Source organism: Crinia signifera, chromosome 1, assembly GCF_055691185.1.
Source record: "Crinia signifera chromosome 1, ASM5569118v1, whole genome shotgun sequence".
In the NCBI taxonomy this organism is placed as follows: Eukaryota; Metazoa; Chordata; class Amphibia; order Anura; family Myobatrachidae; genus Crinia; species Crinia signifera.
The window spans coordinates 50,772,201-50,786,513 of NC_139217.1; the positions used below are offsets into that span (position 1 = coordinate 50,772,201).

The following is a 14,313-nucleotide window of genomic DNA, read 5'->3' on the forward strand; positions in this document are numbered from 1 at the left end:
TGTGACCGGACGCCTGCCCTTAGCTCTGGCTACGCCCTTCGGGTCCACAGATAGCAGTTCCTGGTCTCACGGGACCTGGCCAATAGGGGATTCCCTGTTACAGTCAGTAACCACCTGTTACTGACTCCACCCACTACGCAGTGGGCGGGGTTATCGCTGCCACCACCAGACTCCTCCTACGTGGCGTCTGGAACCACGGATACCTCCTCAGGCCCAACCGCTGGCCCTGAGTACTACCTGCGTCGACACGCTGCTGGTGTCGACTGGTCCCCCCACTGGTCACGGACCAGACCTCTGCTTTGGTAGCTGGCAGAGCGGAGACTCGGAGACGCTGGATGCTATGCCCAGAACAGCCGGAGAACATAATTATTGCAATTACTTCTGTTGGTCGCAGATGAAGCAGACTTCTTGGGCAAAAGATGGTTTATTGCCAATGGATCTGAAAAGATCCCTTCTCCTTTCAGAAGTATACAGCATACAGATGTTACAGCATTCAGATACAGGCAGAAGTACAACAACTTGGGCTCACAGGCCCTGCTTATAAAGACAGAAAATACACTAACATTGTCAGATCCTCCCACATACATTTACGATTTGCATCTCAATCTGACATGTTACTTCCAGTGCATAACGAACCAAGATTACATACTACAAAGGATGAGTCCAATTTCCTTAGAATATATAACTTCCAGGAACAGGGGAGATATTTATCTCCTGGACATGTTTACATAAAGAAACACAAATGTCTGCATTACCAACACCTCACACAGGATGGCCTGGGTTCAGTGACCCATCACCTACAGTACATAAGTTTGTTTCCTTATCACCTTTTACACAGGGCTTCAGACACAGAGCCTACTCCCTGCTGTGTTTTGGACACTCACAGACCTTCTGACAAGAGGGGCAGATTAGCATTTCATTTCCTCATCACCAAGATTTGCTAAATTCCTTCCCCCCAGAAATGTACAAAGTGCATTGTAAGTCCAGAATGCATTCCTCAATATTCAATACAATATACACAATATATGATGCAGTCCTAGCTCAGTTCCAAACATATATTTCATAAGTACATATAATCTGTGCCTGGTGCCCAGCAGCAGGCTACAACTTACATCAGCACTGCAGAAGGGGTCCTGTCCCAGCTCAGTGCTAATCATACAGTTTAAAACATGTCAAGTGCCCTTGTTCTGAATAACGGCAAAGCACTGAGAGTTAACCCCTTCAGTACTGTAGTCGCCATTAACCCCGTGTGCCGGGCTCTCCGGCCACAGCGAGGATTGCAGAAAACCAGCGATCCTCGCTGTTTAACCCCCACGCCGGCCACTCGCTCTATTCAATGTTCTGGGGAAATCCTCGCTGTCACAGGACGGCGAGGATTCCCCCAAGCAGCGAGACCCGCGGCTAATGCAGTGATCCCGCTGTATTTAACCGCGAGTCTCGCTGCTTCTGGAGCCACATACGCCAATTCCCCCTCGCTCAAAAAATGGAGCGAGGGGAAATTGGCGTATGAGGGGGCTGCTTTGAATACTGACAGGGTGAGTGGTGACAGCGAGCAGGAAGCCCTGCTCACTGTCACCACTCGCCCACAGCATTGAATACCTGTCAGTATACAGCCAGCGGCCAGACTCAGAGGGACCCAGTCCAGGGACTGCACCTGGATAACCAGGGGACTGTGCCCAGATAACCAGAGGACTGTGCCCAGATAACCAAAGTACTGCACCCAGATAACCAGAGGACTGTGCCCAGATAACCAAAGTACTGCACCCAGATAACCAGTGGACTGCACCCAGATAACCAGAGGACTGCACCTAGATAACCAGGGACTGCACCCAGATAACCAGGGACTGCACCTAGATAACCAGAGGACTGCACCTAGATAACCAGAGGACTGCACCCAGATAACCAGAGGACTGCACCCAGATAACCAGGGACTGGACCCAGATAACCAGAGGACTGCACCTAAATAACCAGAGGACTGCACCTAGATAACCAGAGGACTGCACCTAGATAACCAGAGGACTGCACCCAGATAACCAGGGACTGCACCTAGATAACCAGAGGACTGCACCCAGATAACCAGAGGACTGCACCTAGATAACCAGAGGACGGCACCCAGATAACCAGAGGACTGCACCCAGATAACCAGAGACTGCACCCAGATAACCAGAGGACTACACCCAGATAACCAGAGGACTGCACCCAGATAACCAGAGACTACACCCAAATAACCAGTGGACTGCACCCAGATAACCAGTGGACTGCACCCAGATAACCAGGGACTGCACCTAGATAACCAGAGGACTGCACCTAGATAACCAGGGACTGCACCTAGATAACCAGAGGACTACACCCAGATAACCCGAGGACTGCACCCAGATAACCAGAGGACTGCACCCAGATAACCAGAGGACTGCACCCAGATAACCAGTGGACTGCACCCAGATAACCAGAGGACTACACCCAGATAACCAGAGGACTGCACCCAGATAACCAGAGGACTGCACCTAGATAACCAGAGACTGCACCCAGATAACCAGGGACTGCACCCAGATAACCAGAGGACTGCACCCAGATAACCCGAGGACTGCACCCAGATAACCCGAGGACTGCACCCAGATAACCCGAGGACGGCACCCAGATAACCAGAGGACTGCACCCAGATAACCCGAGGACTGCACCCAGATAACCAGTGGACTGCACCCAGATAACCCGAGGACTGCACCCAGATAACCAGAGGACTGCACCCAGATAACCCGAGGACTGCACCTAGATAACCAGAGGACTGCACCCAGATAACCAGAGGACTGCACCCAGATAACCAGCTACAGATGTGCACAATGTGTACGCATAGTGGCATAGCTGGCACGAACAGTGTGCCCTGCAACTAGGAGACACACGCCCATAGGAAGGATTGGAGTGGCACACCATGCAGCAATTCGCAGAATAAACAGCGCGTTGCGCTCCCAGTTTTCATACCATGCATCAGGCTGAAAGATGAACATTGCTACATCTGTAGGGCAGTGACCTGACAAGGACTGGGCAAGCAGTGCTCATGCCCGTGGCACGGTGGCAGACCCTATAGAGGGGACACTGCCAGCCAGAGTGTATGCCACCCTTGCTCCTCGATGCCGGCCACCAGTCCCCCAGTAATGTATAGCAGCTGAGGCTGAGCTGCCTTTCTCGTTCACCATCTCCCTGGCTCACCATGGCTCACCCTGTCACCTCCATGGCTTTACCCTCTCCCTCTCACCATTTATCTGGCATCACCCAGGCTTACATCATATACACTTATGTTCATGTTATTACCTATTTGTTTTGCTTGTGAAACATGCGTTTACTACTACACATCGACACAACTTCAACGACGTCTCTGCTAAAGGTATCTGCTGGTAATCAGCGGCGTGACGGCAGTCGGAGCAGCCCATGTGACTGACATGTGACTGACATGTGACTGACATGTGACCCTCATGAGATGGGGAATGTTTAGATTACAGTAACACTTTCACTAGAGGCATCAGAGCCTTTGGGGGCAACATAGATAAATTGACGTCTGAGGAAATAGAGCAGCCACAATCTCTGATATGAACGGTCCATTTGGTGAAAGGTCTGAGGTCTTATAGTTTATAGGAGATTAAATATATAAATAAAATCCAATCTCAAATAAATCTCCAATGTTACTAATCTCCATTTCACTGGTTCCCATGGATTTAGGGCCTTATTCTAATCGATTCGGTTCCCGGCGTGTTTGCACCGGGGACCCATGTTGAAGCACTGCGAAATGCTCATTTTCACTTATGCGCATGTGCAGGGCTTATGTGCGGGCGCCTTCAGAGACTTGCATAGTCTCCTCCATGCCTTTCGCACAAGGGGGGGGGGGGGGGGGTGGAGGCAGACAGGTGTTTCCTGGGCGTACTCACCAAAACGCTGGGTGCGCCCAGGAAAACGCTGGGTGTCCCCATGCAAACGTGGGTGGGCATGTGCCTTCCTGGGTCAGACGGCTGATATCACAGGATGTCAGCAGCCCATTTGTAGGCCCCATAGCAAAAGTTTGTAAGGGCCCCATATTTAGCAACTGATGGTGATAAATGTATGTAAAACATATTAGTTAGACAGCAAAGATGGGCCCCCTTCAGCTCTGGGCCCCATAGCAGATGCACCCCTTGCACCTATGGTAGTTATGCCCTTGCAGTTTTCGGACCTGGCCCCGCACACTACCCATGCAAAACATCCATTCGCAGTGCGGTGGGGATATTCGCAAGGCGGCGGGGTGGGCATTCGTACGACCGGCGGGCGATGTTAGGCGGGAGCTAAGCAGCAAACTACTGCTGCTTAGTGAGCCAACCAGAATGACCCCCTTAGCCACATCAACATGAGTCCAGACCCAGGAGAAACTGGAAAATGAGGTAAAGGAAAGAGATACATGAATGTGGTGCCCAGCCAATCACATGTCCTCATCACATGGCATATGTGATGCCCAGCCAATCACATGTCCTCATCACATGGCATATGTGATGCCCAGCCAATCACATGTCCTCATCACATGGCAAATGTGATGCCCAGCCAATCACATGTCCTCATCACATGGCAAATGTGGTGCCCAGCCAATCACATGGGACCACTATCACAAGGCATATGTGGTGCCCAGCCAATCAAATGTCCTCCTCCCACCCTTTGAATATGATACTATGCTCATTGGTAAATCATGTACAGTAACTGGTACAAACATGCAGCCTATGCCTCTTATGCAGCGTATGTCTCTAAATGCCTTTCTGCCATTTGATCTTGGATGTCATCTCGCCACCTCAAACTCAACATTTCCAAAACAGAATTAATCATATTCCCACCAGCCAAGAGTAGTTACCAAACCGATATCTCTATCACTGTTGAGAACACAACCAATCCTACCCCACAAGCTGCCTAGGAGTCATCCTCGACTCTGAACTGTCCTTCATTCGTCAGATTCAATCTGTCTCTAAATCATGTTACATGCAGCTAAAAAACATATCCAAAATTCGTCCGTACCTTACACAAGACACTGCAAAAACTCTAATCCACGCACTCATTATATCACGCATTGACTACTGCAATAGCCTCCTTACCGGTCTGCCTAAGAAAAGTCTCTCACCGCTACAATCCATTTTGAATGCAGCTGCAAGGCTGATTTTCCTGGCTAGACGTTCATCGTCTCCTGATCCGCTCTGTCAGTCCCTCCATTGGTTGCCTGTATATTACCGCATTCAATATAACATACCTCTACTTACGTACAAAGCCATCACTCTGACTACACCGACTTATATCTCTTCGCTTATCTCAAAATATATCCCCACCCGACCTCTCCACTCTGCACAAGATCTGCGTCTCTCATCCACACTCATTACTAGCTCCCACTTACACTTGCAGGATTTTTGTCGGGCTGCTCCCATCCTATGGAATGCCCTTCCACGCACATTTACACTCTCCTCTAGCCTCCAAACTTTCAAGCGTTCCCTGAAAACTCATCTCTTCAGGCAAGCCGATCATATTCCGGAACCCCCACATACCCTCCAGCTGCATTCATATCTATTGCATCCCATCAGGATTGTCTTTTAATCTGATGGGACTGCCATGCTATGGAATTCTATCCCTATGTGGGTGTGGTATGGGACTCCGACAGTCGGGATCCTGACAGTCATTATCCCGACGTCGGGATGCCGACTGCCCGGAGTCAGACAGCATGGCGAGCACAAAAAAGCCCCTTGCGGGCTCGTTGCGCTCGCCACGCTGCAGTCGCCGCGCTGCGGGCATGGTGACTCGCTATGCGAGCCACCTATTCTATTCTCCCTCTATGGGGGTCGTGGACCCCCACAAGGGAAAATAGTGGGTGGCCGTCGGGCACCCGGCTGTCGGCGTTTTGACAGTCGGGATTCTGACATCGGGTAAATGACTGTCGGGAACCCGTCCAGCACCCCCCTATGTATCCCTCCTATTATCCCTATGAATTGTAAGCTTGCGAGCAGGGCCCTCCTACCTCCATATTGGTTTGTATCTACCCAGTTTGTTTTATCACTGTTGTTTCCAATTGTAAAGAACGGAATATACTGCGCTATATAAGAAACTGTAAATAAATAAATAATAAATAAATGATGCAGTCCTCTCCAAATCTTATACAAAGGGGAGCTTTGTGAGCATTGCAAATATGCCACAGCAAATGTAGGGGGCAACTTTAGACTTACAATAATTTGCACCCATCTATACAAGCTGATAAATATAATGCACATCAATAACATACTGTAATATAAAATACTGGTTACCAGCTGTCAAAATGTGTCAGCCGGTGCGCAAAATACCTGCATTTCCCCTATAGAGGTGAGGTGCAGCCTTGGCCTTTTATTAAAGACTACTTAGACTTACTAACAAAAAAACTTTTGGAAATCATCTTCATAGTTTTGTGTGTGTATGAAGTAGGGACAAGGGATTGCAAGCTCCAATAGGGCAGAGATAGATGTGACTGAATAAACATCCTCCAATTAGTACAGAGACGAGGATAAGAGAAATAAGAATCATTATTGTGACACAAATCTGCAAGGAAAACTACACAACATTAGTGTTACCGGAATGTGTTTTATTATAAAAATAAGGTTTCAGTATCAATTTCCTTGAAGTAATAAATAAATAACAGGAAAATAAACAAATTTATAAACACCAAAATAAATATAAATATGACAATAATCTGTGCAATTTGCAAAAAAATAATAATAAAAAGAATCCAGAACATTTATCTTTCGTTAAATAAAAAGAAGCATTAACCAGTTCACTATTCAATAAGTCATTTGACCAGTTTATGAAAGATGGGGGGTCAGAGACCCACTAGCAGCAGAGATGATTGGATAATTCCTTCACCGGTTATACAGTAGATACATCATAAGATTGTAAACAACCGGCCAATTCGTCTAGAATTCTGCAAATTCATTGCAAGGATACTATTCCTAAATATCCCATGAGCACTGTGAGATCACCTGACCCATCCTGCTGAGTAAGCTGAAGGAGCGTAGGTTGCTTCATTTTACAAACATGCAACATTTGCATTCACTTAGAACAACTTATCATCAGATACTGGAGAATGGGTTGAGGCATTCTTGCTGATTTATGTGTGTCTCCTCCAGCCAGGTCAGCTCAACAGAGGGTATAGGTAGGTAAAGGGGTCAGAGGGAGGGGGTGGAGGCAAGGTCACATCAACAAAAACCCGCCCCCCTGCTATTCAATGTCCAGATTACTGGCTTTTGTAAAGTAGGGGGAAGGGCTATGATGATTCATTTATTGCATCATTGCCCCGCCTTCTTTCACTCTAGAAGCAGGGCAGTTGAGCGGTGGCTGGCCAGGTCTGGGAGACCACCAGGTCTTCAGTTCACAGCACAATGCCTTCCAAGCTGAATCTAAGCATCAGCACCTATCTATATTTTGACAACATTAAATTGCTTATAATTTATCCCATGTCATATTACATTAACATATATAACAATCATATAATTTAGTATCCCAATATACAAGTTATATATTTTTGTACAGGCCACTCTGCTGACAAAAGATAACTGTCTCTCAGTGCATACAGATTTACAGTATTACACTTCCATTCATTGTAAACTTTTTTAATAGACTGCTGGTATATTGACCAAGGGGCAATATTATTTGATGATAAGCTTCCGGGGTTAAAACACGCATTCACTAACAGATTTAAATTTTTTCAAATTCATTTTTATATGACAGTAAATGTGTGTTTTAGCCCAGGAAGCCCAATATTGATTAAGATTGATAGAAAATGGATTAAAATCGACTTTTAGTCATTATACCCCTAATACTCGCTGTCATCAGAGTCACAGTTTGAGGTGAACGTTAGAAATCACAGTGTTCTGTTCCCCACAGTTCTGAATACAGCAGAAGAGACCATTCCTTAAGCCTGGTACCTACATAATAATGCCCTCCAATATTCTCAGTCTGAATCGCATCTGAATGACTTTCAATGTACACAGCAAGTCTAAGAAGATTGCATCCCAGGGTTTGGAAGAGTGTCAGTCTGACAGCTGTCAGTTATCACTTATAATCTGCACCTGTCTTAAAGTCCTTGGGCAAATGGTGTGTTTGGCTGGCAGTTCACGATGTAGAACTTTCATTTCCCAACTCTGGGCTCCCTAACATTTCACAGTTGCCTAGGCGGCTTAGTGGTCACCCCGCACTGATAGCAGCAAGTTCATCACCAGCATTATAGCCGGTGTCACGTAGTGGTTATACAGTACTCCTAGTAGAAGGGTTACAGTCACTGGCAGCATTCTGAAATGTGCTCTAGAAAGTTCTCCCCCAGTCTGTCCTGGAAGACTCTGAGGCACCGGGGACACTGGAGCTCGCCCTGAGGTCTGTGTTCGGAGCTGGGGCTCCTCTGTCTCTCCCGACCTTCCTTGGGGGAAGTCTGTCTTCTGATCTCTGCAGGCTCCGCGGTCAGACCGTGCAGGACCTCTGTGGTTGCTTTCTTAGTGCAAGTCCTCTTCCGGTTACCAGTTTGAATCTGAAATTGGGCGGCGGAATCTCTGTCCTCCTAGAAAACAAATACAGATTTAGTTTTTTTTTAACTTGCAGATATTAAAATAATCACATATATTATAGTATTATCATTGTTTAAGCCTTTTCATAGGCTGGAGCCCTGCACAATACTTGTTGGGGATGGTCAGCAGAGATCACCCCAAAACAGAGGGATGCTATGCTGTCACATGCAAAGGGAATTAAGTATTATTTGGTTCAACAGATATACAGGACGAATGTTGTGTAGTTAACTCAAATGCTGACGTAGTTATTGCTGGGTTACCCCTCTAATGTAGGTACCCCTCCCCAGGGCAGCCGAGAGGTACGCCGGGCCCCGGTAAAATTTTGGGGGTGTAGCCTAATTGTGCAAGGCATGAAAAAAACACTCTAAAGTCGAGGGGGGGTGTTATTGCCCCCCCCCCCCCCCTTCCCTCAGCAGCAGAACAGACCTACAGCATGTGCTGTGCTGACAGCAGGCTCAGCATGAGCTCTCATGCTGTCAGTGAGACACTCCTGCTGAGCCTGCGGTCAGCACAGCACATGCTGTAGGTGTGTGCTGCTGCTGCACAGGTAGATGGAGGGGGAAAGGAGGGGGGGATCGGACCAGGGCCCCCGGCGGGCCCCTCCAGCAAGCCCGGCCTGGATAATTAGTACCCGCCCCCTCTATGGCGGCCCTGCACCCACACCCTGCCCCGTTAAGCTGAAGGTAAAGTGCTGGTATAAAGTTCTCCAGTTCTTACCCGTCTCCTTGCCTGTTGCCGCAGAGAAGAAATCTCATCCATCAGCTCCTGAATCCGACTCTGTGCTCTCTCCCGGTCTGCTCTCTCGGATGTAAAATCGTCTTTGTAAACGAGTAACTGCGATGAAAGAGAAACCACCTGCGTCACTAGAGGAATCTGCCGCCACCATCACACGCCACGTTTCTAAGAATCTATATTGTCCAACTACGAAAACTAATGATTCTACTAAACAACTTTGCCTCTACTTGTTTACAAGCAACTAAGGGTTTGATGAATGACAGGGACCCCGAAGACACACTGTCAAACTGGGGGGATTTTACAAGCTTTACTGTATAGGAAATGTTGAATTATTATATCTCAGTTATTATAATTGTGGATCCTTCTAAGCAGGTTTAGAGGCTTATACAAATATAACGAGTTACCAGTTTTAAAAGTGACAACAAATGTCCTGTTACTGTACAACTGTTTTGTAATGAAACATATAGCAACATACAGGTGGATAGTCATCTTACAGCAACCAATAAGATCATAGTTATTATTTTTAAAATACTAGGCAAATAATAGCTGATATCTGATTGGCTACTACTGGCAACTCCTCCACTTTGTCCTTTTTTGAAGGTTTGATAAACGGTGTGAGAACACAACATACTACACGGATTTGGCCTGTGCCAATGCTCATACCTGTTGCTCCAGCATCTGGATCTTCTCCCGATCAGAAATCCTGCCGATGGCCACTTCGGCGGCCTCCTGTTGCAGCTTGGTGTGCTCGTTCATCGTGTCCTCCAGCAAGCGGTTTAGCCGGGAAATCTCTTTCTGCAGGCGGTCCGGGCGGCCTTGCGGCGCCTTTTGATGTTCGCTCTGTGCCTTCAGCTCCTTCAGCTGCTGCAGTAGACCTTTAACGTAGTCTTCCCTGCTGGCGTCATACTTCTGCCACTTGGCATTCAAGTCCTCTACCTGGAAGAATCGGTCAATTTTAGTACTGGCACTCAAAGGGTTAACGCCCCATTTAGATGGTTTTGTCAGTGATGGCACAAATCTCTCATCCCAATCACAATATTGACATATACTTACATGTACCACTTTCTGCTTCAGTAACTGGTTTTCTCCCTTTAACTTCATATTCTCTGCTTCATTTTCACTGCTTTTACTCTGATTCTGTGTAAGATATAAGGGTTGCCATTAACACACCAGGTCCAAGACAGGAAAAAACAACCAGATCGCACAAATTTATTCTCAATTGTGTTTAGTAGGAGTCTAACTGCTAATTGTACCTGATTAATAATTAGCCATCCCAATCAAGGAATGCAAAACACCATAGACCTTAAACATACCTGACTGATGCGTTGTTCTTCTTCTGTATTCAAGTTGTCCTTCCGATGAGTGTCTTCAATGCATTTGACGAGCTGCTGGCACATCTCTGCTGTGGCGGCCAGCTTGCGCCTGAGCTGGTGCGTTTCGTCAGAGAGCGACTGGCACAGGACTTCACTGGTTGCTTGGGCTCTCTCCTTCTCGGCAAGTGATTTCTGCAGCCTGATGATCTCCATCTCCTTCTCATGCGGAGGCAAGGTGACTTCGGGCTGATCTCTTGTCTCCAGCTGCTGATGGAGTTTTTGGATTTCCTGTAAGAGTGAACCAATGCAAATCTGAGTATAACGGTTTATATATTAATGTAGCGATAGGAAAAAAAATCATTCTACGATGTCGTGCTTCGCACCTGCAGATCGAGGCCTTGCCATAGGGAAATGAAAACGCTGTGGCAGTGAATGGATGTCAGCATAATGATTGGTACAGTAGATGGCTAGAGCTATCCACCAATCGGAATGCTGAAAGCCATTGTACTAAAGTTACAACCAATCAGCTTGGTCAAGCATTTGTTCAAAAATTTGAAATGACAGAAGCTGATTGGTGGTTGATAAATCTTGACCCTTGTGTATGAACTTGCTCTCCACGCCAGTTATAACTTATTGTTCAATGTTATGAAATAGATCCCTTGCAGAATCTTGTAGTAAGGTTACTAATGGGAATCATGCAGAACATAAAAGTCAGGACTGTGATCCAACTCTAAATGCCAGAATAAAAATCTGAATCTGGATTTAGGCTGAACTTCTGGTACGACAGCTCGCCACATAGCGGTTTATTTACTAAGATGGGAGTTCTGTTGAAGGTGGGATGTTGCTATGGCCAACCAATCAGATTATATCTAATATTTTCTAGATTTTTAACAGGCATGGACAAACTGTGGCCCTCCAGTTGTTGTGAAACTACAAGTCCCATCATGCCTTGCCACAGTTTTGCTACGAGGGAATGCTAAAACTATGGTAAGGCATGCTGGGATGTGTAGCTTCACAACAGCTGGAGAGCCACAGTTTGGCCATGCCTGTAAGGTGATAAATAAATAAATCATAAATAGATTGTGGTTGGTTGCTATGGGAAACATGACATCTTCAATAGAACTCCCATCTGTAAATCCCTTAATGTCCTCCAGTATCCCTGATTGTCCGATACATTGTATACTCTAGTAACATCTGTCAAAGGTTTGTCAGGAGCCCCGATTACAGTTATGGGCCCTAGGCAGCCTAAGAAATGCATGGGGCTCTCCGAGCATCCCCCCGTGGCCCCCAGCTCCTCACTGCATTGCTGTCAGTTGTAGATATACCATGTAATGCCTTTTTTTTATGTTACACTTACTATTTTATTGTGCCCTTATAGATTGGCATCCATTATGTTTGATTACATGTTTCAACTAATTACAGAGGTAAATGGGACAGAGGGCCACCCACAGAGGGCCAGCGACTATCAGGTTGCCTTATTTTGTAAAGGAATTTTTATTTTTAGGAATGATTCCATTCCGTGCTAAATTTGACCTATTATTCCCTATGTATGCGGAATGGGCGTTAACACCATTCACCCTAATAGCTAAGGTCGCCCAGCCCAGCTGTTAATCAGATGCCAGTCAGAGTACGCACTGCAAGCCTGTTCTGCAACATCGAGTGACGGCAACCTACGTCTGTAGCAACCAGTAACCAATCATGTGTAACCTGCAGCTCACACTGGGGGAAGGAGAGTTCCCAGCTGCACACTGCAAGTGACCTACAGTATCCTGGTATGTCTGCCAAACACTGGTGCTTGGTCTGCACACTCACTGAGCAATGTCCCAACATGTTAGTACATGGGATGGGACTTTGTATATCGCATATGGGAGAGCTTTGGAACAAAGAAGGAATGGGAGGACCATGAGAATCTGATAACAGGAGTTTCCCAAGCTTCGGTTCCAAAAAGGGTGTAAACTTCCCAAAAAGAGATTACACTTCAGCAAAGCACTGGCCTTGACTGGAGTGATAAAAAAAATAAAAATAAAAAATCACTTGCCCTTACATGGACTTGTTTGAGGGAACAGTGTACACCCCGGCAATAAAGTCACATTCCTGAGAAATGAGCAAAAGGCGGTTTCATGCTTCACCCCATAGCAACACAATGCTGACACAGCATCACGGCTATAACAATAATAAACAGACCAGTATGGTACATACAGCCTACGCAGACATGGGTACTCCCTGCGGTCTCACGTTACACCATTAAATATCTAACTACTTTACAATTCATTTATTGCACAGTGTAATATACACACACACACACATATATATATATATATATATATATATATATATATATATATATATATATATATATATATTAAATACACACATATATCCTAGGGATTGACATCCTCAACTGTGGATGTTTTCATTTTGATGGCAGTATTTTTACAATTCGATGGTGGCATTCCAATGTTTGTCGCCATGGAAAGGTAAACATTTGATGGTGTTCCGATTGTTCCGCCCCCAGCCAGCCATGCTGCAGTGGTTCTGCTCACTTGTGGTCACAATGAAGATGTTTGCCGATGTGCAAAAAGGGCTGTTCTTGTCCATCCCTAATGCATACATACACTATAATAAATAAATATATATATGTGTGTGCGTGTGTGTAGTTGCTGCTGCAGAACCTCTTGGGAAGGAGGGCTTCCCCTTAAAATGCAACCAGTCCCACTACCAAGCATTGCGGCGCCTGCTGGGCATCCCCCTTGGAGCAAGGGCACCCTAGGCATCAGCCTACATGACCTACATACCACAGTCCTACACACGGTTCTTACCTGGTTGAGAGATTCCACTTTTTCCTGACAAGTCCTCTCTGTGTCACTGAGCTGACTCCTCATTCTGTTCAACTGATCCACCAGGTTCTCCACCAGTGATTTAGAAGGATCCACTTGGTAGTCCGCAGCTGCTGCAGAACTCTCCAGGCTGGACCTCAGCTTCTGGATGACAGACTCCTTCTCGGCCAGCTGCCTGTTGAGGTTCTTGTTCTGCTGCCTGGCTTCGTGGTAGAACGTGCTGAGGGTGTTGTAGCTCTGAAGCTTGGTCTTCAGGGACCTGTTCTCCCTGTGCAGCTTGTCTACAGTCTCTTCCAAATGCTTAAACCTGGCCACCAGTGGGTCTGTGCTCCCATCGGTGATAGAGAACATTCTGCTAGTGGAGCTCCGCCACTGGGAAGATTCCTTTTGTCAGGCAACAATCCAAAACGTAGCTGAAGAAGAACAAATGACTCCAAGGAAGAGATGTAACAGTGATAATAAAGTGCAGTGATGTGAAGTCAGAGGCGTCCCCGGGGCTGTGCCAGCAGATCAGTAACAATGTACCGGAGACGAGTCTTATTTGTACACAGAGCGCAGATGCAGAGAGGTGAGAGTGTGCTGCTAGTACTCTCCACACTGCTGCCTCCAGTGTGCTGCACAAGTACTGTATATACAAGAGGAGGAGCTGTCACCACTGCAGCCCGGACTGAGCTGTGGGAATTTCCTCCAGGGGCTTCCCCTGTGCCTGTGTGTTTTTTAAGTGTAGTTTACAAAAGAGAGGGGGGAGGACATGAGAAAATCCTCTTATCCTCTTTTTCTCTAGGATCCTGGAAGTCGTCTTTCCACATATCCTGCTGCCACCCACAATTGTACTGTACTCGCCTGACTCTGAAT

At 46.6% G+C, this 14,313-nt stretch overlaps 1 protein-coding gene across 1 annotated transcript; it reads right to left on the reverse strand.

The window, feature by feature from the left end:
• Positions 1–6,603: 6,603 nt before the first annotated feature.
• On the reverse strand, positions 6,604–14,077 carry TNIP2 (TNFAIP3 interacting protein 2). Its single transcript, XM_083151561.1, has 6 exons — positions 13,441–14,077; positions 10,622–10,909; positions 10,362–10,445; positions 9,972–10,244; positions 9,291–9,407; positions 6,604–8,566 (listed from the first exon to the last, which is right to left on the reverse strand). The coding sequence occupies exons 1-6, from the start codon at positions 13,807–13,809 to the stop codon at positions 8,291–8,293; spliced, it is 1,407 nt and encodes a 468-aa protein (XP_083007687.1). The 5' UTR covers positions 13,810–14,077; the 3' UTR covers positions 6,604–8,290.
• Positions 14,078–14,313: the final 236 nt, after the last annotated feature.